Here is a 27791-nt window from a genome sequence, read left to right as displayed (position 1 = left end):
TGTCGTAAACGTAGTGTAGCGTGTCAATTGTCTACAGTTAGGAATCCAGTAGAAATATTCAGTTGCTCAACCAGTCGATCCTTATTTTACAACAAACATCAAAATTGTTAATTCGTAACCTTTTAGTTTTACACGTGATATTTAAAATGTAACTTCCCACCAAATATTTTCAAGGAGGGGCCCAATTCTTTTCATATTGAAATAAGAGCTGAAATGAATTTCCCACATTGTCTACACTTGTTTTACTTCAAAGGGGCTGAAAACCTCAGTTAAAGGTGGGACCCATAGTAAATTATCCCTTTGCTGTAAAGACCATTATTCCATCCTCTGCCACGCAGGGTATACAACTTATGAGTTGAATGTGACCATTATTTTGTGTAATTTTGTAAGTTCATATTTCTTACAATTTGGCATTTTGTGGACATTTCTGTCGAACTAGTTCTTATTTTCTAATGTGTTACGATTTTGTTATCTGCAGTGTTCGAAAGGAAAATTCCTAGCTGCAAATTTCCTTGTTCGCGTTGGGGATAGAAGGAAGGATCCTTGTGTGGAGCAACTTGAAGATAATGAAGTAGATGAAGGAGAATGATTATGCAAATTCGAGCACTGATGGTCTATTAATAAAAAGGTTCTTGTTTCATGAAAAAGTCTTTAAGAAAGTATGATCACTGGTCTATCGAAAAAAGAATGGCAGCGTTAAAATTATGAATAATGATGTTGAGGTCTACTAACCTGTGGCAACCTTATTTTATTTTGGGATGGGCTCAGTCCTTCGAAGCTGCATTTCATTGAGTGATAAATTTTCAGTGAATAGAGTTCCTTCGCAGCTTTATTATCTATCACTCAAAGACTAGAGTCCGCAGTTATTTCTTCGTAGCAGATGGAAATTTACCTTGTGATAGGTTACTACCGACAATCTAGATGTCCGGTTCAACCCCCATTACTGAACGATAAGTTTGTTGCTTGAGTATATTAGGGCTACTCACTCAGTATTAGAAGGCTAATATGAGCGACTCTTACGTTGAATCTTGGCCTGGAGGAACCAGGGGCTGAAGGCACATTCACCTCAAAGTCCGAAAGAGGAGTGTTTACTATTTTTTTACAATTCCACCAAAACAGTATTTTTTAATATCTGTGTAATATATGTAACTTCATAAAAAATATTTCAAGCAAAAATACAAAGCATCACGAACAAAATATTTGGCAGCTGGAAGCTTCCCCCTCCTCCAAAAGTGATTCCTGGCTGTGTCGCTGCGTTGAAGTAGAGAAAATATTTCCAGATTCTTCTTCCAGTTATTTTTCAGAGATTCAGCCCATCCTGATTTAGTTTCAAGAAAGTACTACAGTGATATAAGTCGATAACAAAAAAATGGGAAGGCATAATATTTGAGGTAAAAGTTAATTTCTTGTACAACGAAGGGGGGAGGGCAGCTAACTATTGTACTTCCGTCCCACTCTGGCATCATTTTTTTTTTTTTACACTAATGGGGCCCCTCAATATTTTACTTGCAGGTGGGCCCAAATATCTGCGCTACGCCACTGAGTGGCTCGGATCCCACTTTAAACTATACGTCCAGTCCCGATTTGCCTTTCTGTGAATATAATTGGTCTTAAAACAAGTTTAACAAACAAACGTTTTGCTATCAGTTCACAATTATGATTAGCTGTGCTCTAATAGTTGGTGATATTGATAAGTGTCCAAAATGGATAGATGCACGTAAAGAGTGAGGTATTTGCAAAATTTCCTGCAACTACTCTTGAAGCATCGATATATTATAAATTGTACATATATAGTCTCCCCACAATAACCAAATGTTAGCAAGTAGATGGAGCACTTCCCCTTCCCGTTAAAATACCATTCTGTACATAACCCCCGAACTCGGGATCTCTATTACTCAATATTAGTCTGTTCGATACCCGTTGTAGGCACATGGCACAGTGGTTCGGATCCCACTTTAAACTGTAGGTCCAGTCTCGATTAGCCTTCCTGTGCATAAAGTGGACTTAAAACAACAAATCAATCAATCAAGATTAGTCAAAAGCAGGTACGTATCAAGAAATATATTTCGGGGGGGGGGGGGTGTCCGAACCAAGTCTCAGAAATAATATTAGTAATAATATAAATGATTAAATTAAAGTATTCACATTAGATTAATGACATTAATTAAATATGTAAATTAATGTATTATTATTATTATTATTACTTGAATAGGCAAAAAGACGGTGTAGAAACAGGGATATAACAAAACGTATTCTTTATTTAGGTGTAGTTAATATCGCAAAAAAATGAAATGGGGAAATAAATGTCAAATAGATCAAGGATCGAATATTTATTGAATAACAAAAAAGAAGGTTGGATCCAGTAGACGAAAAGTAAATTTCTTGGTTAGTTCCATAAATCTTCTTTGACACTGGCCTTAACAACCGTATGTTCCCAATATAATCGTTGCCTTCCAATAAGTTCGGCAGAAATAAATAACCTTCGATTATACAACAAGTACTAAAAACGTATATTTTTATTATTTAATTTCAGTACTTGTGTACGATGAATTAGAGATTATAATTATATTTTCCTATATATTTTGTTTTGGGGGGTTGAACTTGTGAACTTGGATCGTGCATAAACAGTGGCGCAGGAACATTTTTCATCTGTAAGGTACAAAATTCGTCCTCAATATTATATATATATATATATATATATATATATAAAACGGAAAATCAGAGTTTTGTCATTTGAAAGTAGCGAATTTCTAATAATTTTAATGCAGGGTGACATTTGAAGGGACAATAGGAAGGATTTTCCCCCGTCAGTGGCGTGGCGTGGGATTTTTAAAAGTGTTACCGGTTATCAGTAGGACATTTAAGGGAGACTTGGGCGCCTCCCCACCTCATGCCCCCCCCCCCCAATGTCTTCCAAGTAGTTCATATAATATTAATCTGGTACGTCTGCAATTCATCAATTTCATCATATCATCACTCATCCCCATCTTCGCAAATTAGCCAAAAGTGGCACAAGGAAAGCAAAATCAATCAAATCAAATCAAAAAAGTTCTATGATGCTGTCATAAAGTGAAGTCTTTCATTTGAATTTGAATTTTTGGGTGCGTCATGGTCATGGTCCATGTTATCCACACCTGAATTCCACACGTTTTTTTTTTTCACCCGAAAATTGAGTACATGGCCAAAAAAAGAGTTTCGACAACTGCGCACATCCACATAACCATGGATAGTCGTTATACCACGAAACATTGAAATTTCGGTCATATCCAGCAGACGAGTTGGTTTTTAAATCGTTCAAAATAGGCTTTTACCTCCCTTTCACCACAATTTCGATTTTTTCTGCAAGAGAACGAACCGGAAGATTGCTTCAAAATATCTTCTATCGCACGATTACACACACTGTTCAGATAGGATGAACCCGCCACCTCGGAACTCGAAGCAAGCTCCATTAATTAATTGACAATGCCCGAAAACAACATAAAGACGAAAGACACCACTCACAAAACTCGCACTGCACAGTCCCTCCCACAAACCGTTGTTTACTTTTGTAACACGTGAAGCACCCTTCTTGCCCCTTCCCCTTTTAGCATCGGCGCTTCCCCAATATTTCCTTCGGAACCTGCAAGAAGTGCAGTTCTACTACTGGTGCCATCTTAGTTCATTTGAAACCAGATTTGCCCAAATCGCGAAACTTTTCGTTTCAAATAAGACGTATGTAGAGTGATGTAGTCTTCATCTGTTTCCTAACTACTCCCACTCCCATGTTTCGCTAAATCCACTGAAATCTCATTTCTGACACCACTACTATTTCGTATATTTTACGTCCTTTGCTACCTTTAAGGCTTTCGCTTTATAGGATAATCGTGACGATGAGGATGCATGGTGAATTATTGAAATAAAATTATTATTTATTTGTGTATGTAATTATTAATTTTTATAATTATGTAAGTAAAATAATAACAACGAACATTGAATAACCATTTCTTGCTTAGGATTCGAACCTGGGACACCTGACACTTCAGAGCGTGCTAAGATAACAATCGGGAAATTATGCTTGTAAGTAATGTTTTCACCAAAAAACAGTTCTACCATCTCAAGAACATTGCTTCAATCCGAAATTATTTAATTCCTGCGACAACGTATGTCAATCTCAATTGGACCTTTCAACAATTATCAGAAATTTCTGTAACCGAAATAATATTATATGTGTGAAATATAGAATTTTAGGTTGACATTTTTAGAAGGACAGCGGACCCCTTGATCATACCCATCCCTCTCCTCTCCTTCTCGCCCATGATGTCGAAGAAGGACAAAGAGGACTTTCGTAATTGCTGATATTTAGAGTAAATACAAAATATCACTTGGTAGTTTGCTTTTCCCCCAGTGTGATTTGATTTTTTAAAATTTTGATTTGGCAATTTAAGTCCACTTCATGCACAGTAATGCTAATCGGGACAGTTTAAAATTTGGATCCGAACCACTTGTGCCTCCACCGGGTATCGAACCCGGAATCCCTTGATTATAAGGCTGCAACGCTACCACTGCGCCATCGTTCCCCAGTGTGACTGGACACCTTCAGAGTAAGATAGACCCGATTAGGCGACTTAGCTCTTTTCTGTCAATTGAATATGGCAACACTGATCTGTATCCGGTAAGGATCACCGGCAACTGCGGCGGCTAAACAGTCATGGCAATAACCCGCCTCCTCCTCCCGCCGTAACAGTCTTTGCCGCGACGGAAAGTCTTCCTTGCGTGGGCTCAGAGCCCTTTCCTCATGTTGCCTGAGGAGGGTACCGGATCAGTCCTCCTCTTCGCTTTTGCCGGTGTCAGAAAAAATGTCAGTCTGCAATGTTTACTTTACGACAATATTAGCAGTTTATGTACGTAATAATATTTTAAGACAGGTTCTTCAATTCTTTATATTTTGGTGTTACCTGCGGTAACAGCGGCTACATGCACGCCACGCCTCTGCCCCCCGTCTTGTTTTGAAACATCAAATTTCTAGTTATGAGTGACACATCTCAACCTGGGATCATTATTTTGAACCCACTTGTAAACTATATCGTTCTTATGGTTTTCCATTTGGATTCATTTAAGTTTACCACACCATAGCTACATACAAAAAAATCTCGTTATGTAATTTATGGTGACTGTGTACAGTGACACCAATTTATACGGGTCTGTGGGACCCGAGTCCACCCAATAATTTATGTGATTTGTGAATTCAAATTTTTGAGCCCACCCAGTGTTTTTTTTTTTAAAATTGGCACCCCTGACTGTCTCTTTTAAATGCCATGTATTCGGTATTTTTTCAGACTTCTGGTGATTCACAAGTATTCTTGTATCGAACACTAAAACTGGGCGGTGTATCTGACGTATGTTGAGTTGCTTGGTCATTTAATCTTCTTCGAGAGCTTGTTGAGATCTGTAGTATTTTGTTGTGTTTTATAAAAATAAGTCGAGGTGGTCCCCGATCTAGGAAAACCATACGTTTGAAAGCATTGTTTTCAATCTTCGTTGCACAGTATGAATGGCCGCTTTGAAGACAGGTTTATTTTTTAATATAGTCCTATTAAATGCACACACATGGCATTTAGATGATTAAGAACGTGTGTTTTATGGAAACATGTCATGTCAGCCAAAACACATTTTCACCTCACTCAAGTATTATGTGAATTCAATTGAAATTGTACCAATATCTACAACTGAATGTGAATGCGGGTTCCGTGCCATGAATCTAACCTTTACTGAACAGAGGGAGATTAAATATTTGGTTAAATGATAGAATACATTGCCGTAAATCAATTTCAGTGTTGGTGTTTTATTTTCATTTGGTATGAGCTCAAAATTTTAAACCTTCGTTTTAAAAGTAATTCAAACACAAAAATTGTTATTGGGGGTCATTTTGAGTTTTTTCGACTTTATTACTACCTTCATTTGAATATTTTATTTTCTAAAAATTTCGGGGGGGGGCTGTAGATCCTTCAGCACCCCCTCTGCGTATGCATGCCAGTGCCCTCTGGATCTCCCTCCCCTAAATAGTCCTCGCCTCAAAAGTGACAGAAAAGCCAAGGTGAATTCCTTTTTCTAATCTCTAATTCTCCGAAACTATTCTTTTTCGAATGAGAAAATAGAGATTAAAGTTGATTTGAAAAAAAGAAAGTATTGAAGGACAATAACAGGGAAGTTTTCCCTTTGTAAAGTCGGCTGGGCGTCTCACTGGCCTGCAGGAGACTAAGATTAGATTCCTGGGCGTGTTTTGTAAGGTCGGATTTTTGCGGCCTTCTCTCTGCATAAAACGGCTCTGGGGTTCACTCATTCTCAAATAAATAGGTACCAGTGGAGGACGACACTTCTAGGGGCGGGGGAAGGCTAAAGCAGGCTGGAGCGTGATGCTTAAAAACCAAAGGATAGAGAATGAAAGTGAAAATAAAGATTGATTGATTGATTTGTGGTTTTATGTCAACTTTATGCACAGAAAGGCTAATCGGGAGTGGACCTACAGTTTAAAGTGGGATCCGAACCACTGTGCCATGTGCCTCCAGTGGAAATAAAGAGGCAAAACAGACTGAAAGAGAAGAAAAGGAAGTGGAAAACCAACCAAAACATACTATAATAACAGAGGGAGGGGTGGATTGAGAGAAATGAAGATAAACATTTCTCACGATGGAGTGAGAATAGGAACAAAGAAAAGAAACAGTACAGAACGATAAAGAGATAAAGGAAGGAAGAGAAACAAAAAGAGAGGCATACAGAGAAATCTATAGAAAGAGAGAATGAGAAACAGAAACAAAAGGTAGAAAACGAAATAGAGAACGAGCAAGTGGAGGGAGAGAGAGAAAGAGAAGGGCAAGAAATGAAGGATGCTCTATATCTGAAGAGCCAGGGAGAGAGAGCAAAGAACGCAGGAGGGAAAATGGAACAAGACCTAATCGTGAAAAAGATACTATGGTTTTACACACAGAGAGAGATAAAAGAGTTATAAATAAAATTGAGTTTTCTGTATTACAAGTTCTAGACTCTCCCAAGTCTCATTCCAGCTCAAATGAGGCGAAAAAAAAAGTCGCCCTAGTTTCGAGTGTAAACGAAATTTTAAAATTTTACTCGCTAAACTGCTGGAAAAGGAATACAATTCAATTGTATTCAAATATTATGCACCATTACCAAGGAGGGCCTACTTGTAATCAGAGGGCCCCGGGTTCAATAGCCGTTGAAGGAACGCCGCTCCCGAAGGAGTGGTTTGGATCCCACTTGAAACTAAATATTAAGATTTCACCAGATTTCTGACTGTGATGCACCGCAAAGTCATAAGTCCAATAGGCTCGAATGTCAGTTAATGAATGAATGCTTCCTTAGTTAATGTTACCAATGTCAAGTCACTGTTCAAATTGAAGGGGATTCCAGGAAAGTGTCTCCTGTCTCATTTTCCCCAGCCTCTACATCTTCAAACCAGTAACTTTAATTTTCCCCTTCGTAAATTTTCTGTTATTTTTGTATAATTTGTATTTTAATTTTTAGGTTCATTTAACGCCGACACGTCAGTCAAAATTGTCAATTTTTACATAATATTACATTAATTTTTGTATTAAGTCCTATGTTATGCACAGATAGGCTAATTGGGATTGGACCTACAGTTTAAAGTGGGACCCTAACCTGGGAACTCTTGATTACAAGGTGATGACGTTACCACTATGCGATCGGGGAGCATTAATTTCAGATGAAATTCATGGTTTGGAAATAAATTTATTAAAATGTTGTTACTTCACACCAAACTCAGACAGAGCATTGTCGTCCTATTAAATTTTGCGCTTTATACGTTTCATAATAATAATAATAATACGCATGATGATCATAATAATAATAATATGATGAATGTTAATTTAAATTTTTATTCTATTATTTACTTTGAGCTTCAATAAATTAAAATAAATCAGTTCTTGGGTCTCACCGCGCCGCAAAAGATTTAGTATAAGTAATATAATTGTATTAGGTAAAAAAAAGCCAAAATGCGAAAATGGGAATCTCTGAACCACTCTCTTCCATCCTACATTTTCTTCAATTCCCATTATGATGCATAACCTAGATATGTAAAAAAAATCGGAGAGCATCACAGAGTAAGTCAACGAAGTAACTGGCTTTCTTGTTTTGGATCAGACTTGTAAACCGACGTAATTTGTGTAAAGTAAGTGATGGCGATTCACTTCCTCGACTTGCAAGACTGTCTGTCTTGTATTTTGAACGTAGCCACCCACTGAAGGAATGGATGCACTTCCCTGAGTTTCCAAGGTCTTTGCGCGGACAAAACATAAACCAGATGTCAAAGCAAGATAAGTTTGCAAATTGCGGTGTTTAACCCTTCCCCCCCCCTCCTCCGCTCCGAGCGGCACATGACCGGTGCCGCAGATGGGAGAATACACATTCAGAGGGTTGCTTGCCCATAAGCGACAGCAGCGCCATAAGCGGAAAATCCTCGAACTTCTAGAAGGCGTGGGAACTAAATACTTGTATTTTTTGTAATAAAATTATGAATTTTTTTTGAAGATATTGTGCAAACGCTTGGAATTATCTATCTAAATTCACGACACTAAGATGCACAATGTTGAACCTAAACCGTAAGATGGTTTAAAATTCTTCAAACGCCCCATTTAAAGCTGCTTTCACATCCAATTAATGCTGCATTTCCAATTTTTTGTACGCTAAACTAGAATCCCAATTCGATTTTTTATTCAATACATCCCTTCGTGTATCCTTCTAGAAAAGCCTTGCAGAGTATCACCGAAATTGGAGGCATATGTTAGGAGATTTTGTCAACAGAACGAGAAGCAGTTTTCAGCTGTTGAGAGAAACATCCAGCCGAGGCTTAATGCAGGGCCCACCGTCTTGGCCGTTGGAACATGAGATTACAGTACACGTACATATAATTGGTTAACGATTGTCAGAAACTGTGTTCTGGTAAGAAAATGTCTTCAAATGAAGACTGATGGTCACCAAATTTTACTTTACCGAACTACTTCACACAAGAACGTGTATAAATTAAATAATTATGTGTACAATATATATTGTCTCGCAATATATTTTCAAATATTACAAATACACGTATTGTGCTCTGTAACATTAATGTAAATATATTGCAGGTAGCAATTTAAATTTTTATAGTTTTATTGAAAATGCCTATTATTGCATTAATATAAAATAATAAAAATAACCACACTTTTCTTCACAATCAGATGGACAACCGTGGGAACGCTCAGGGAATGCACCATCTGCATATCCGGATGAAGAAGGTAACTGAAGATATTGCGATTACACACTTTTATCTTTAAGAATTACCCTAAATAAATTAATAGTTAATAAGTTAAAATAAAACTGAATATACAGGGTGTAACAAATATATGTCAATACTTGGAGGACATATTCCTCACATGGAGACGATGAAATAATGTTATATGAACATGTGTCCGGAAATGCGTCATTGACGCGTTAGAGCGCATTTTCGAAAACGCTGCACACTGTGTATGAGGCGAAATCGGTGTAGTGTGGAATGTCGAAAAAGCTGTCGGATGCCACATACCCCACATCTGAACTGGCGGGAAACATGGTGGGTGGCGTTGACCCCGGGTGAAATGGGGGAGGGGGTCGAGAAACACATCGTAGTCAGGAAACGCTTTATTGACACGTTACAGTTCGTATGTACTACATCACACAACACCCCATAGCAGAACACTGCACACCAGACCTGTAGGTAACAGACAAACAGATTCAAAAGAAATGCTCAAAATGTCCGCCATGTGTACAGAGACATGCAGCAACCCGCCGTTGCATACACTCCCAGATGCGCTCGTGAATCCATGGAGAATTCCGTATCGTGTCACATCCGTCCATAATACGGTCACGAAGACTCTCAGCATCGTGCACCGATGTTGCATACACAAGAGCCTTTAAATGTCCCCACAAATAAAAGTCTAGTGGGTTGAGGTCTGGAGAGCGTGGAGGCCACGTAATGGGTCCACCTCTACCGATCCACCTACCACGGAAATGTCGATGCAGAAACCGACGAACATTCACACAGGTAAGGTGTCCCGTAAGAACGCTTTGTATGTCCGTCTGTTAAGCCTGGTGGGAGGAGCACATAGGGCCCCGCCAAGCAATCACCCACAATGCCAGTCCACACATTGACGGCGAACCGGTGTTGATGACGTGATTGCACAATCGCGTCGGCCAATACGTGCTGATTGTGGAAATTCACAATCTGGTCACGTTGGAAGGAGATCTCATCGGAAAACAACACAGTTGCACTAAAGTCAGGGTTTGCACATTGCTGGCGAAACCATTCACAGAACACTACTCGTGCGGGGAAATCGGCTGCTGACAGTGGCTGCATGCGTTGTAAACGGTACGGGTACAACCAGTTGTCACGCAACACTCTCCAGATAGTCATGTGGTCCACATTACGTCTGGCTGCTAATTGTCTTGTGCAGACACTCGGTTCGCTTTCAACAGAATGCAGAATCGCCTCCTCCGGTTGTGGTGTCCTCGTTCTTCTTGGCCTCCACCTGTCACGTGTGGCAGGCGTGAATGTTCCTTGTTCCGTCAGACGACGATGTATTGCCTGAAACATTCTCCTGTCTGGGCACTGTTTTTCTGGATATCTCTCGCGGTACAAACGCTTAGCGCGACTACTATTGCCGCCTGCTAACCCATACATGAAATGGGCATCGGCCAATTCTGCATTTGAATACCTGTACATTTGACTGTACCTGCACCCACGTCCGTGATGGACACACAACAACTGACAGTACTTCCTCGATGCTGGTCCGGCAAGCATTGACGTAGGCTAATTCGCATGGCAAGCTCACTACGTGCGCACGGGACACCACTTGTGGTAAACCGCCGAACTGACACGTTGTACCTTCCCCTCCGCCATACGTTCATCCGGGGGGTTCACCAGAACGTCTACTACATTACATGCGGACTGCGTGTTCTGGTATGGGGTGTTGTGTGATGTAGCATACGAACTGTAACTTGTCAATAAAGCGTTTCCTGACTACGATGTGTTTCTCGAACACCCCCATTTCACCCGGGGTCAACGCCAATGTCTCCCACCATGTTTCCCGCCAGTTCAGATGTGGGGTATGTGGCATCCGACAGCTTTTTCGACATTCCACACTACACCGCTTTCGCCTCATACACAGTGTGCAGCGTTTTCGAAAATGCGCTCTAACGCGTCAATGACGCATTTCCGGACACATGTTCATATAACATTATTTCAACGTCTCCATGTGAGGAATATGTTCCCCAAGTATTGACATATATTTATGTTACACCCTGTATAAATTATTAATATTCTGTCAAAAAAAGTACAAATTTTAACTTGTTACTTTCACATTAATTAATAGATATGTATTATTTTAAAAGAACTTCAAGTATTTTCGTAATCCATGGGAGCAAAAAATGTATCTGTGTTGCGAGTTATTGATTTAATAAATATGAGAAGACATGTTGGTGCACTAAGGAGGTGGTTCCCTATTTTCCAAGCGTGAGTCTGGGGGGGTTTCTTTTGGCTTTAAGTCCACTTTATGTACAGGAAGGCTTTATGCCCACATTTTCAAGGATGTAGACTCACGGACACTTCTGGGTTGTAATGATTTAATTGAAAGTCAATGGTGTGGTTACAACCCAGAAGTGTCTGTGACTGTATGTACGTCCTGTTTCCTCTTACGTAATTACAGTGTCACAGCGTACGGCTTCTCCAGAATCAGATGAGAGGTTTGTCGCGACACGAACGTGACCGACGAAGCCTCCTTTCCATCCCTCTTGCAAGGCTGCAGTATCGCTGCTCGCTCTGCAATCCACATGTACGTACGAGAGCATCCTTTGATAAATACGGCGGGTGAAATGTATCTATTTTAATACTGTATTTGGATTTAGACACAATATGGAGTTTATGAATTACATACAAAGCATTTGGAAATAAGAACATAGGATTTGGTAGCTGTAAGGAGGAGTTAAAATATCAGTGCCAGTAATATTTATGCATTCCTATCATCTATCAAATTTACAGAATATGAAGGAGAAAGCTGGAGTCGTCCAGGAGAAAGTAAGTTAAATTCTAAATGTTTTTTAATTTTTTTTTAGTCTTTGGGTGTGTGGATTCATTTTTGAATATATTATTATTAATATGGATCGGAATAATAGCCACGAAATAATGACAAAATAATACAAAAATATGATATTGTTAAATCCCAATCAAAGTAAATGTTCCACAAATATACGAGGCTCATTTCAAAAGTAAGGACTGATTGATTAAAAAAATGTTACTGGCAACAGTAACGCAATAGCTGCATGTAAATCATGGCTGTGTCCGAGACCGCCATTTTGTAGGTTAATTAATCTTGCATGACGCTTAAAATAATATTGAAACTTCCACGCCAAGGTGGACGGACCTACATGAGTGTTCGGTGTAGGAGTGTATGTAGTTATTAGTGGTATTTTGGAATTCAAGGAAATCGGTCACAAATTATGTCTATCTTCACTGAATAAGTGCTAAACATTCTGAAATGTATGCTCTACTGTTACATTGCAGTCTTATTATTATTTAACGACACTTCACTCGTGTCTTGCACTGAAATCAACTACAGTATTTAGTAATGCAACATAATTACACTGCTCCTCTCTTCAGCAGGCGAAGGTGCTGGTGATACAGAAAGTGAAGGTGCTGGTTATGGCGGTGTTAATAGTGGAGGGGGTGCTAATTCACAGGGAGAAAAATCAACAACAAGATCTGGCTATTTGCAAGGTAAATTTAGTGTGAATATTTCTTCAGTAAATTATCCAAAGACATTCACTACCTACATACAAGAACTACCAATTACGCAATTGATTTCTTCCAAAATGTAATAAACTTACTTAAATAATTTAGTTATATATATCTGGAAATTATACTAGAAATATTTTCATAACCACAAATGTGAATGGAAGTTCCATGCATCGAATATGCCTGCTAAAATGTTCACCAAAGATGAAACTTTGTTTCTCTTCTTAATTCCAACTTTGTACTCGTAATATTGAACATTTTATCACATTCAAAGCAATATTTCCAGAGTCGTAATTTGTCATAAATCTATACTGTACTCTGCCGGCCCCCGTGGAGGAGTGGTTAGCACATCGCGCTAGGACGCCAGGGGTTCCGGGTTCGAATCATGGCCTGGATGTTTGCGAATGTCCATTCATCATGTTATCACTCGTACCCATCTTCACAAATTAGCCAAAAGTGGCACAAAAGCGAAGTAAAATAAAGCAAATCAATCATTCAATCAATTATATTGTAGGCTAGTCTGAATTTGTAGAAAATATTATTAATTTCTTATTATATCGCCCGTGGGGAGGAGATACAGTTACGCACCAATTGTGCATTTATTTCAATATGTCCCGAATGGACACTGCTACTAAAAAAAAAAAAACTAAAAAAACCTGGGTGTATCCAAGAGTATGCATTTCTCTCCATGTTGCAAGTGGAAGCGTCTTTTTATGTTGATTATTAAGCTGGGCACGATATGATGAATAAGAATTTTCGGAATTCCATGTATTCCTTATGGGGAATCAACTTCAACATCAAGTTACGGCTAATCGATTGGAAGTTTCGACTTTTCCGCTGGTAAACTGAGTCTTCAAACTATCCTCTTCCCGTTGACATATTTTTCTATTACATCGGAAGTTCTATATTCCCAAGAGAACGAATCAAATCATACTGCCATATAATCAATGCTTTTCTCCTTGCCTCCTGGCAGTGTTGCTAAACCTGATGCGCATAAAAGAACTAAATTTCACCGTAAATGGAGTTAAAACTGATTTTCATGGAGATAGATTTACGAAGGCTGGATAAAGTGCCTCCTAGGGTAATGTTAGTTGTCAAAGGGGTGGGGGCACTGCTATTATTGTTAACTCTAAATTGATGACAATTTATTCTTAGTTTTCAACATCTAGATCCGACGGCATCGCCCATCTCAATAATCCACCGATGGTCGTATGAAATCGAAAATGAAGAATTCCCTGATAACAATATTATGTCAATTTCACGTCAAACACGGCGATGTAAAGAAGTAGCTGGGGATGTAAGAGGGGGTACGGCGACGCAGCCAATATAACAATATCACGTCACGTGCAAACTGTATAATTATGACAAAAGTTGGTCTATGTGGGCCGGAACTAGTGATGGCATCATAGTGGGGCAGGGGGGTGGGCGTCCCAGTTCACAACCGAACGAGTGCACGAAAGAGCCAGATCGGGTTCCAAAAGAGCTACGTTGGCACACTGCCACGGACGGAAGAGCTTGGGAAGAGTCCCGTAGCTCGCCAATTTCCTCACGATGGTGGTTGGCCACTGGTCCCTTACACAGGCCGAAATCTCAGGAGAAAAGTTGTTACTCTTCCCCCAGGAGACTTGAACCTGTGTGCGTCCTGTACCCAGACCCCAAAGCATGACGCCCACTGAGACGCAGTGAAACATGGAAATACCCGGCAACAGAACTTCTGTTGTCTGATTGTATTGAAATGAAATGGTATAACGTCCACTACAGGAGAACGTGCGGAACCGAAGCACGGAATTTCCAGCCAGAAGTCTGCAAGTTTTATTCAATCCATTTGGAGTTTATTCCAACAAAGGTAAGAACGCTGCGCAGTGTTGACCTTGAAGTGGCCGAACCTTGCCGAACCCAGTCAGTGCAGTTCAGTGCAACGGCGACGCCGCAACAGAAGGCGCAGTGCGTGATATAGCTTGTAGAAACTGCATCTGTTATTACCGTACAGCGGAACTTTCGACCCGAGTATGGTGGTGTTTAGCCTTCGGACAAAACCATTCGTCAACGGCTTAAGGCGTTTAAAGGAAGTGGAAGTGTCGATTGGAAGGAAAGGGCCTATTGCATGGCCTCCAAGAAGTCCGGACCTTACTCCCTTAGACTTTTTCCTATGGGGACATGCGAAGAACATGGTTTATGAGTAGAAAATTCAAGATGTTAACCATCTAAGGCAAAGAATTATCGCTTCTGTGGCAACCATCACCCCAGACATGCTTCCCAGGACGTGGCAAGAAGTCGATTATCGTTTGGATGTGTGCCGTGCTACAAACGGGGCACACATTGGAATTTACTAAATTGATACCTTGATAACATTACCTTCAAAAATATGTATTTACTTTTTCCCGAGTTTCAGTTTTTAATAAAATATTTAGCTTCAAAACCCAGGAGTTCTTTCATAGATACCCTGTATTATATCGGTATTGGAAAATAGGTCGGATTTTATTTACAGATATCGGCCGATACTATCCAAGCGGTTTTGATCGTTCGCAGGGCCCGCATAATATGCGGCGTGACACTTTCGCAGAGTCTATCCTGGAAGTTATGCAAAATTCCAAGATTCCACATCCTACTTTGATCAATATTATGTAAAAAAAAAAAACTGTATTTTGCAATACCTTAACAGGTATTTTTATATTCCCATGTACATTTTGAATATATTAAAGAAAAACTTTTAATTGTTACAACTTTCAAGGATCGGTATTGGCGGGAGTAGCTAAAAATAGCGGTATCGGTTCAGCTATAATGCAAATATTTCTGATTGTTATAAATACACGCTTAAATGACTATTTGTTTCATAATCATAATAGTGTACACATATCCTATCATTATATTTTATTTACAACACTGTATCTATAATTTGGTTCAATATTTGTATATTCAATCACATGTATTATTACACTTCCATTTCAAATAGGTTTAATATTTCTTGCTTTTGAATCTCACTATGTTTAAGCCTTAATTAACAGAGAAATTAATAATTACAAACACAAATACTTTTATATATTTTACAAATTCGGTTTTATCACCGCAAGCGATTCCTAATTTAGCATTGAATAACATAATCTGTAACAACATTGATGATATGAAATCAACGCTTATAGATTTTAACATATATTCGTGAACAATAGTATTTATATAAAGAATGAATGCTTTTAATGTGACACATATTTTTTGACATTTATACCACAAAAAACTCAATATACAGTGCGTTCGTTTTGGCTCTGAGCCGAGATATCTTTAGCATGTAGACAATTATATTTATATTGCATAACGAGTACTAACATCTGTTACAAGTGTTGTTCAAAGTTGACCACGCCCTATCTCGGCCCATAGCCAAAACGAACGCACTGTATATTAACTGTTACCATATAAATAATAATATTTCCCCCCGTTTTCTATTCTTCGCCAGGACCTGGTGCAATGACTGGTAACAATGGTGGAAACGTTGGTATTATAAATGCTAAACCGCCTACCAGCATGTATAACAATGCCAACTATGGAATTACTAACAACAATAGAGGCATTCGCCCTCAAGGTAAATAACTTATTTACGCAGATTGGAGCTGGGTACCTCTGCATTCTTATATTTCCATCACTCAACGAAGTTATACATATATTCGAATATTTCAGAAAATAAATAGCTTTATTTACAGGACCAATATTGTTGAGTTTAAAAGTCCACTTTATGTAGAGATAGGCCAATTGTGGCTGGGCCTGCAGTTTAAAGTGGAATCCGGACCACTATGTGCCACCACCGGGTATCGAACACGGGACCCCTGGATCTACAAGGCAAAGACGTTACCCCTAAACCATCGGGGAAACCTAAATGAGTAATTAACATTTGTTACCTAGGTCAATAAAGTTCCTAGCCTGATTTAATATCTCGACGTACGTTAAATATTGAGGCGTTCCGGTATGCTGGATGCGGGGAATTAAATATTTTACTACTCCCTTAGATTAATTCGCTCAATTTCCGCTAGGCGGCAGGGTGCGGCAAAACAACCAATGTCACATTTAAGTAGCTATTTGTCCTGTGAGGAGATGAACATAATGATGAAAATAAAGAACAATTTAATTTCGTAATTTAATTTTTAGAATTTTACTGGTTCGTAATTACAGCAAATTTAGGAATTATTAATATTTCTTAGGATACGCTTAATACGTAGCTTACATTACCGCTTGATATTCTACAATACTAAATTGAAAAACAAGATTTTAAAGTTCGTTAACCCCTGAGCAGTGTTGCCACATGAAGGTAAATTCGATGAAAAAATTTCAAGAAAATTTGATAACATCAAGCTCAATGTTAGTACAGATTAAATCAGATTCCATCACAATTTTTTCCTATTAATTGGCACATATTTCAGCTCCTCTTAGTGAAACCCTGTGTCTGTTGATGTTTTCATTTGGTTTGCTTTGCGTCACTTTTCTACTATTTCGGTTAATCCGATTAGGATCAATGATGAACTTATGAAATTGGCGATTGAACAAACACAACTGCACAGGCCTGACCAGGGTTGGAAATCTGGACATGTGGCCCTTTAGCGATAAGGCTGGATGTAAGATTGCATGTGATTAATTTCATTAAGATTTTCATGTACACCAAAATGGGTGAATGAAAATAATATAGGCTACTAGCGACAACTACCATTACCGGAGCTTATCATTATTATATGATTTCTTTATTTGAAGGGGAAAATTGGCCATGGATGGAAAATTGTGCCCTCAGATTGTCGAAACACTCAGAATGAGTGATGTAATAGAATTGACAAGGAAATGACTCACCCTTGCCCAGGCCGCGATTCGAACGCATGGACCTTGCGTCCTAGCGCTTTACACCACGAAGCTCGGTTCAAACACATATGAAATGATTGACACTAATAAACACATATGAAAAAATTGGTTTAGAAACCAAGATTTGAGAATATATATTTTGCCGATTCTGAAAATGAAATTTTAACATTGAAATGTCAAAATAAAGGAATGAAATTTTTATTGCTAGTTAAAACAACCGTCCATGTATACGTCTTCCTATAAAAATATGTAGACTTGAACTGTTTCTTCATCCTCCGGGTCTATATCTGTGCAAAAAGATATTTTCTCATTGCAAAGAAATAAAACAATAAGGATTCGATTCGAGCCTGCCTCATTAGCAATATATAGTTCACGTGTTTCATTTTAAAATTAATACAACATTTCGGACCACATAACTCTAAAAGTGAGATCATGATTTTTAATGTAAACAGTATTTTTAAAAATTACAATTAAGCTTTGTTCTCATAAAGTAAATATAACTGTCTTGGTCACCGGATTTGGTGGTTTTCTGTAATTACATGCTTATATTTTGACCAATACGTTAAGCTTCGTTTAACTTCATCAATTGTCTGATCGCCAAATCACTACAAAAAAATTCTAAAATCAGCTTGAGAGCTTGAGATGTTAAATAACATAAAATAATGCACAAAGAGAAAAACATTATTATGACCTTAAAGATGGCAGCAGTTGCGAGGTTCAAAGAACAGTTTCTATTTCAATAAAAGCTGAATTATAACACCATTAAGCCTTGTTTCCATGATATGAAAAACTCCAAATGCTGACCAAGGCAGAAATTTATTTTATTATAAAACATAAACTAAACGTAACGTTTCAACCTTCTAGCAAGATCTTCTTCATACTCTGTACCAAGTACAAATGTAACAAGGTACAAAACAGGACGATATATATACACAAAAATACTCCCCTCCAGACTATTAGAAAGTTGACAAGGGAAAGCCACCTGCTATAATGTTCCAGAACAACTTTCTAATAGTCTGGAGGGGAGTATTTTTGTGTATATATATCGTCCTGTTTTGTACCTTGTTACATTTGTATTTGATACAGAGTCTGAAGAAGACCTTGCTAGAAGGTTGAAACGTTACGTTTAGTTCATGCTTTATAATAAAATAAATTTCTGCCTTGGTCAGCATATTGAGTTTTTTAAAGCTGAAGCATTCAATCAAGTAATTAGTTATTTTAAATTTGAAATATTTCATTTTAATAAGTTATACCCACTTGCTTTACAGCATTACGTTACAATGTACCTAATAATTCACCACCTGGTAAGTGTTAAATGTAGATTTTTAATTCATTAAATTATATATATAAGAAGTGTAGTTTAATGTACTTTTCAATAAGAGACGACTGAATCAGCTAACGACTGGTACCTTTTTTGCACAGTCAAAACGAATTGCCGTTATCATTAACACAAGGGGTATGCCCAAACATTTTCAGGGAACCCGAAAAGCGGAAAATGAATTCGCCAAATCGGAATCGTGTGGTGATATTGTAATCGTAGCAGAAAACACAAGAGTTGATGTAACAGATTGTTTACAGAACGTTCCGGGAAGAAAGAAGCAAAAGGAATCGAAACACCCCTTTTTGAAATAATAGACTGAGTCCGGTACACAAAGGGAAGTAAGCGCTTGTGGATTTGCGCGCGGAGTAGTTGAAACAGTTGGCGCGGAGATTTTGACTGGAAGGTGGTCGCGCAATTTACTGCTCTGTCTGTTGAGTTTTGCATACCTCCGGTGACATTTTCTTCCGGCGAAGTGGTAAAGTAGTCTCTTCAGTCGGAAGACCACGCTAGTCCGCCGTTGTTTGCAGAGGCACAAGAAATGTTAAATCGGCATTAAGGCTCTCCGGAAAAGAGATCGTGCAGGAGTGAACTCTGTCTGCAGCAGTTTAGCAGATTTCCATTCAGTGAAGCCGAGATGGCAGAGAAGGATTTTCTCCAGCGTCAAGACACCAAGGAACGTCGGAAAAAGAATACGGAACAACGAGGATTTTAGTGAAGTGATCCCCAGTGTCGAGAGCTCTCGTGTTTTAACCCCCACAAGCTCGATCTTCTGATGAAGAAATCCCACTAAATTTTGAAAAGCGCTAATTCTCTCTAAAGGCCGGCCATGTAATCGTGAGTAAAAGGGTTAAATTTGTTCTTTTTTATAAATATATGTGAGAGTGATTTTTTCTTATATTTCTTTTACCAAGATAATCTAAAGTACTGGTGTCAACTCTTGTATTGGGTTTACTCATGTAAACCAAGAACCACCAGCGAATCAGTGTGAACCTTTTTTTTGAAGTTTATTCTTAGTTTTCTTCTGTAATAAAAGAAAGTAAAGGTAATTGGATATTCTTTCCTTCAAACATTAAAATCTATATACTAATATTTGAAATCAGTTTATCTCAACCGAATTGTAGTTAAAAAGCAAAGCTAAGTCTAATACTAATAATAATAACGATAAAATCACGTGTTATCGTTATATATATCGTCCTGTTCTGTACCTTGTTACATTTGTATTTGATACAGAGTCTGAAGAAGACCTTGCTAGAAGGTTGAAACGTTACGTTTAGTTCATGCTTTATAATAAAATAAATTTCTGCCTTGGTCAGCATATTGAGTTTTTTAAAGCTGAAGCATTCAATCAAGTAATTAGTTATTTTAAATTTGAAATATTTCATTTTAATAAGTTATACCCACTTGCTTTACAGCATTACGTTACAATGTACCTAATAATTCACCACCTGGTAAGTGTTAAATGTAGATTTTTAATTCATTAAATTATATATATAAGAAGTGTAGTTTAATGTACTTTTCAATAAGAGACGACTGAATCAGCTAACGACTGGTACCTTTTTTGCACAGTCAAAACGAATTGCCGTTATCATTAACACAAGGGGTATGCCCAAACATTTTCAGGGAACCCGAAAAGCGGAAAATGAATTCACCAAATCGGAATCGTGTGGTGATATTGTAATCGTAGCAGAAAACACAAGAGTTCATTCCGGCACCCACTCCTGCTCTACTTTCTGGGTTTGAACGTTTGAGGTATTGTGTGCAGGCTGGAAGTTCCCACCGGACAGAGCAATCGTTGACCTTCAGAAGCGATTTTCTCAAGCCTGTTATACATAACTAGGAACCTACTAGAGTTTTCGAAAACGCGATAACCCTGAAAATGTTACAAAAATGTGCTTGTAAATGTGCAGTGATATGTTCTCAACGAATTTTAAATGTATTTCGAAATCGCGAAATATCACAAATTTGGCATAAAATACGATGTTTTTCTCGAATTTCATCATATTTCGTGCACAAAAATCTAAAAAATACTGCGAGAAAAGTGTAACTTTTATTGTGTATTAGGCTTAAAAATTAATTGTACCATGTTTATGTGAAAATAACGTGCGCGTTTTCCGCAATTTTATCCCCAAAACTCTATGATGCGTGTTGTACATTGATTAATACTTACAGCTACATGAAGCCACGTGTAAACAAATTCTTCACACATTATTCACCTTCTATCGGAACGGTTTCACACACCGAACAAAATGGTAGGAAGATCGAGTGCGCACCTACCGTCACACGGAAGCCGTGACATCGAGAAATAACGGAAAGTAACTTCCTCAAAAATTGTTTCGAACGTATGAAACTGTCACGAACATCCGTAGGCCACGTGATATACAGTGCGTTCGTTTTGGCTCTGGGCCGAGATAGAGCGCGACATTGCTCAGTTGCCGGCATTTTCGTCCCGTAACGTCTAGCTTATTTGCGCACATATCTTCAGCATGTGGATAATTATATTTATATTGTATAACGAGTACTAACCTGTGTTATAAGAGTTGTTCAAAATTGTTCGCTCTCTATCTCCGACCAGAACCAAAACGAATGCAATGTACAAATGAAAATGTATAATGTGAAAGCACAATGGAGGCATAATTTTATGTAAATGCAAAAAAAAAAAAGTGTGCTAAAATTAAAACGGGAATTTTTGGGAGAATAACACCAAAAAGTAAAAAAGAATAAATAAATAAAAGCGCTTTTGAGATAAAAATCAAAGTCCCTAGTTATATATACGTATATACAGGGTGTCCCACGAACGGCGCAACTGGGAATTAAGAGTGGCGTTACTTTGTAACCGAAACCTGTACATACATAAGTCATACACCAAATGTTAGCCCTGTCCAAGTAGATATTTTTAAACATAGAAACAACAAACGGGGTGCAGTGTTGCTCATGCAGTGTTGCCAAATGGAAATGAAAGTGTACATTTATTTTTCCACAAAGCATGGAAAATTGCATGTCAAACATTCGTACGGAAATTTGGACGTCAATTTCCAACTTGGGTAGGTGGACTATTTCGCCATCTATAGTTCAGAGAAGAAAACCGATCGTTTTCGCGTATAGCCAATCCTGAAATGCCTCGTAAAGGCGTACCGGTCCAAATGGGTGTTTAAAAAAAATTATGAGGTACAGTGGCAACACTGTTGATGTTTGAAGGCAACAAAAGGTGTATTTAGTGATGGTCTATGACATGGAAATACTGGAAACAGGAAAAAAAGAAAATGAAAATTATGGTGAAAAAAGTGTTACTTACCTACTCCTGGCAACCATGCAATGCGATAAGAGCGCCCACCGAACGAGAACAAAAGAATCAGTTAGTTGTGTACTCAGAACTGTTTGAGCCGTGCATTTCGCATTGTTCGTAGGGGAAGATTAGAATTGTTCTGTGAAATGAAGTACTCTTTGGAAGAGAGGGTGTTCATTGTGGAACATTATTTTTGTTCAAAATCGTACACTAGTGTAAAAACTGTGTTTCGCGAGAAATATCCGAATAACAGTGTTCCAGAAAATTCGACGATATATCGACTTGTTTCCAGATTTCGTGAAACAGGATCAGTTAATGACAAACCCTACCACAGACAACCACCAGTTTTGACACAAGGTGTGCTGCATGATGTGGAGCAGAGAATATCACAATCTCCCAGGAAATCTGATCGTAAACTTGCTGCACAGTCAGGTGTATCAAAAACAACAACTCACCGAGCGTTAAAACAATTGCACCTACGTGCATATAAGGTACAGGCTGTGCAAGAACTGAAGGAAGCAGACAAAGGTGCACGTGTAAGATACTGCCAGTGGTTTAGAAATTTTATTAGAGACAATGGTGTGAATATTTTAGATAAGGTTTTTTTCACGGATGAAGCATGATTCCACTTAAATGGATATGTCAACAGTCAAAATTCTCGACACTGGTCAAGTAACAATCCCCATTTGTTACATGAACAATCACTTCATCCACAAAAGATCGGTGTGTGGTGCGCGATTTCGCGGAGAAAAATAATCGGTCCATTCTTTTTCAACACAACAGTTGACGGAATAGTTTATCGTGACCTTATCACACAGTTTATTTCTCTGTTGGAACGTGATGAACGTGATTGTTGGTTTCAACAAGACTCCGCAACATGTCACACGTCTAATGAAACTTTAGACATGTTGGCAGCGTTTTTTGGCGATCACATTATAAGCAAAAACTTATGGCCCAGTCGCTCCCCGGTTCTGACGTCTCCAGATTTTTTTCTGTGGGGTTATTTGAAACAAACAGTTTACATTAATAACCCAAGAACACTTGATGATCTAGAAATGAACATTTGCACAGTAATTAACAATATAAACCAATCAACCTTGCATAAAGTTGCTTCCAACATGATAAAACGTGTTGATGAATGCCTCAGGGAAAATGGTTGTCATTTTCAACATTTTGATACTTTTCTTCTGATTGTAAACTTCATATGGTGTGTGTCTTATGAACATATTAATGGTCTGTATTGTATGTATATTACAGGAAACATGCCTCCAACGATATGGAACGGTAAGTTGAGTGTAATTTGAAATTATTCCTACGCTCTGTCTTTGAAATCTGTGAACCACCGATGAGCAAAAACGGTAGGGAAGGAGAGAAAGCGAGTAGGCGGAGCAAAGCGGTGCCCGCTGCTGCAAAGGGCTGATAGCTGCGGCCACGTTTTCCCCTCCGTGTACTCACTTCCCCTCTGGTCGAACCATTTGGAATAACTACGCGTGCAGAGGATTTGCTTTCATTCGGCTACTCCACAGATCCCCGGGACAGAGTGTACAAGGTTTAAATTTAATTGTTAAAATAAAAGTTAACTGGTACGACCATGTAAAATGCATTTCATATTTTGAAGAACTTTTATTTAATAATGATTGACACTTTTATTCCAATGTGCTTTAAAATATTAGGTATGTATAATAAACTTTAAGCCACCAAACATGGAACGTAAATTATTTAATGTGAGGTACTTTGCATGAATGAGGCACAGCTCACAAGAAATACGTAATATACAGAGTGTTCATAAAGTCCCGGTACCATTACAAAAAAACGTAGCTCGGAAATTACATGCAATAGAACAATGTTGTTGATTGCAAAATGAGCTACAACTCTCCACGTTTATATGCCATACACCTCAATGTGCGCCCCTCTACTTGCTCTTAGAACATCAAGGCGGAAATCCACTTGTGTCCATACACGTTCCTGCATATCACCAGTAAGAATTAGGATACTCTCCGTTATTCTTCTTCGAAGAGTAGCAACATCTGGAACAGCAGTGTGGTAAACACAATCTTTGACATACCCCCCAGAAGAAGAAATCAAAGGGTGTGATATCAGGAGAGCGCGGTGGCCAGGGAATAGGTCCATCACGGCCTATCCATCTGTCAGGGAAATGCCTATCCAGAAGACATGGAACATCCTTGGACCAATCTTGTTGAAAAATTATGTTTGGCTGGAATTCCTCCAACTGAGGAAGGTACTGTTTTCTGTAATGGTACCGGGACTTTATGAACCCTGTATATTGAAGAAAAATATGTTCCTATGCTTGTCACTTCCTTCTTTGACAAATTGATTTTATTTACTGCGATAGAATATACTTGGTTATAGAGTGGTAACGATAAAAGATTGATTGATTTGATTTATCTTACTTTGCTTTTCAACCACTTTTGGCTTGTAGCGAAGAAGAAGACGAGTGTTGATATGATGAAATTCACGGGGATTCGAACCCCCGGTATTGTAGCGCGCTGTGCTGGCTAGCCACTTCGTCATGAATGTCGGTGACTGATAAACGAATTTCACTAAATGTGTATAAATCTTCATAATCGACACTTAACGAGTCCATTTCTTTTCTCTGACTGGCAAGGAATTAATATTGAAATTATTCTTATTATGTCTGATAGAGACTGCACAGGAAAATTTGATTGATTGGATTGATTTGTTGTTTTAAGTCCACTTTATGCACAGGGAGGCTAATCGGGACTGGACCTACAGTTTAAAGTGGGATCCGAACCACTATGTGCCTCCGCCGAGAATCGAACCCGGGAAGCACAGGAAAATAAATAGCTACCTAGCCAAGCCTTCTTTAATAGCAGAATTATAACAATTTCTGCACATCACCCTTGCTTCGTATTACAAATCAAATATGATAAAATAGAGAAACCGAGAACTTACCAAATGACACATTACGTCAATGGAAAATAACGCATAAAGTAGGTTTCATCACAACGTTAAATAAATACAAAAAATACAATTTTATCATAAATATAAATAGAGACGTAATTATGTAACCATATTATTTTAGTTAAAAATCACCACGAATTGCATCATTAAAAAATTGAAAATTATAGTGTTGTAATTTTTTCAGCAATTAGTGAAATATATTTCATACACTTTATTTAACCTAGTTAAATTTATTAAATTTGACACATACGTATAGATAAATTTTCTCTATCTAGTCACCTTCTTTATTAAGGTAAATGAAATCGTTATTACACACATTAATGTTTATAAAAATTGAACCTAATTAGTAGTGTTACATTGTTAAGTAACATAATAATACATTCTGCTCTTTGTATCACAGCATAAAAACCTTGCGTTTCCTTCTGTTTCTAGGGAAAAGGTGATACGGTATTCCAAAAACCACACAAAAGTTGATACTTCAAAGTAATGATAATTCAGCCCAAAAGACTAATGAATATTCCAATTTCAATCTCGCAATCTTATTTGTTAAGTAGTATATGCTGTGTAAAGTGCCTTCAATAAAAGTTTTGGATTTTATGTTGTAACACAATTATTTTTACAGAATGGGTGTGATGAACGTATTCGTAAAAACAATCAAAATGGTACCTACAGAATTCTAAATAACTTAACAAGTCACAAGTGTTCGTAAATTCCCGTGTTTCTTTATATTCAAATTGACAGTGTCAGTCGTGGATGAGAAATGAAACAAATAATTTAGCCTACTTCCAGATTTGATAAAAATCGAAAACCAATGATTTTATTTGTAGATGGACAGTCGTGGAAAGATATACTACCCATAAGCCTAGTGGTATTAAGGCTGTATTGGGGAAGTAATTTTCCATGATTGTACACAAAACTGCTCAAAACTTACGTTAAAGAAACGTCAATAATTGCATTTCGTTATATCACATTCAGTCAGCTAGTATTGTACCGAATACAGGGTGAAAAATCTTGCTACGAAACACAAAGATTAACCAATAATGTTTTAACCCTTGAAGGTTCTCTATGAAAACTTACATCGAAATAGAACCTTCGCATCCCTCAAAGAAATGGACTGTACTCGTGACCTTGAAACACGCTTGACTCTAGCCCCGTCTAGTTGGCTACACTTTTTTACTCGCTTTGACTCTGCACCGAAGCGTCTTCAGAGGTGTGGCGTGCATGTAGCCGGTGTTACCGCAGGTAACAGCAAAATGTAAAGCATTAAAAAGTTGTTTCAATAACAATAATTTCAATAAAATGACAACATTGTTAAATACGTTAATGAACACCGTTGCCGTCGAGTAGATATTGCCTAGGACATTTTTTTTGCAGCCGACAGAAGCGAAGAGGGAGGCCGTTCCGCTACCCTGAAGAGGCAACAAGGGAGAAGAGGGCGCCGATGCAAGGAAAGAGCGGGGAAGGACTTTGGGGCATAGTGTGCTATGGGGTTACTCATATGCCTGTTAAGGGGCCCTGTTGCCGTTCAGACCTACCCGAGCAGCCAGTGTTGTCACATCGGATTGGAAGAAAAGAACTAAATCCTTCCTAAAACAGTAATACCATTTCTGTGAAGCAACAAGAGGTAGACTGCAGAGCCAAGGCTGGATTGAACTTCAACTGAGACCAGTTGAGTAATAGACGAAAATATAGTTCCTTGGCAGGCACGTATTCAGATTATTTTCGGGGGGGGGGGGCTAAACATCATTTTTTTACAGGGGTATAGATAGAACCTCGCAAGGTTTAAGGTCGATGGTGGCGATTCAGTTCCAAAACGGTGAGGGGGGGGCAAGAAAAGTTTACTTTCTCTTGGTAGACAAAGGTTAGCATTGAAAAGCCATAGTGCGGGGCAAAAAATGGAGAGCAACTGTCTCCTAAATCTGCCACTGTTTAAGCTGCTGTTTTTTTCTTTCAGTAAGTGATATCGGGACATTTTTTATCACTCGACTCCTCTGTTGCAATGTACGAACGTTGTGTTTGTGCCAAAACGATCTCAGTATGTGTATGTGTCCGTTTCACGAAGCTGTTATGCAATGGAGAATCCATTCGAATGTTTTGATTTGATTTATTTCATTTTACTTCGCGTTTTGTGCCTCTTGCCTAATTTGCGAAGATGGGGATGAGTGATGAAATTGATGAATGGACATTCACAAACAACCATGCCCGAGCGGGATTCGAACCCGGGACCCTTGGCGCCGCAGCGCGATGTGCTAACCACTCAGCCACAGGGTCCAGTCCATTCGTATGTGTTCTCCCAGGTTTGGATATGATCCTTTATGGTGTTGTCGCCTGCATTCGAAACGTAACCTTAACAAAAATCCTAATTTTCCATCCTTGTGACTTGGATCTTCAAGATTTAGGAAGAATTCAGACCGAAGGCACACACTTGTTTGCAATGAGTGACCCAGTCAATAGAAACTTTTCACACCGTAGCGGCACGACAGGTTGCACAAGCCTGTATTCGATTTGTGAAATCCTAAAGCGACACGTATAGCTTGTGAAACCTGGTGGGTCAATCTCATTGTCACCTTGAAACGGCAGCTCGTGTTGACCACAGA

General features: G+C 38.4%; 1 protein-coding gene across 10 annotated transcripts in view; it reads left to right on the top strand.

Moving 5' to 3' along the window:
- Window positions 1-25791, top strand: part of LOC145991216 (uncharacterized) — an 82523-nt gene extending 56732 nt beyond the window's left edge. For 5 of the 10 annotated variants that reach the window (XM_083127143.1, XM_083127146.1, XM_083127149.1 and 2 more), the window contains 8 exons: window positions 9228-9284; window positions 12062-12097; window positions 12680-12796; window positions 16263-16388; window positions 18916-18951; window positions 20381-20416; window positions 23509-23535; window positions 25627-25791. In XM_083127143.1, the coding sequence (XP_082983269.1) occupies window positions 9228-9284; window positions 12062-12097; window positions 12680-12796; window positions 16263-16388; window positions 18916-18951; window positions 20381-20416; window positions 23509-23535; window positions 25627-25637 (446 nt within the window). In that variant the 3' untranslated portion in view covers window positions 25638-25791. The remainder of the gene's footprint in view (window positions 1-9227; window positions 9285-12061; window positions 12098-12679; window positions 12797-16262; window positions 16389-18915; window positions 18952-20380; window positions 20417-23508; window positions 23536-25626) is intronic. The other 5 variants (XM_083127148.1, XM_083127142.1, XM_083127151.1 and 2 more) reach the window with 4 other exon arrangements.
- Window positions 25792-27791: the final 2000 nt, after the last annotated feature.

The sequence above is a fragment of the Lepisma saccharinum genome, chromosome 8 (genome assembly GCF_977018435.1).
Source record: "Lepisma saccharinum chromosome 8, izLepSacc3.1, whole genome shotgun sequence".
Taxonomy (NCBI): Eukaryota; Metazoa; Arthropoda; class Insecta; order Zygentoma; family Lepismatidae; genus Lepisma; species Lepisma saccharinum.
The sequence above is the reverse complement of the archived record's forward strand: the minus strand, read 5'-3'. Positions and strand labels throughout refer to the sequence as shown.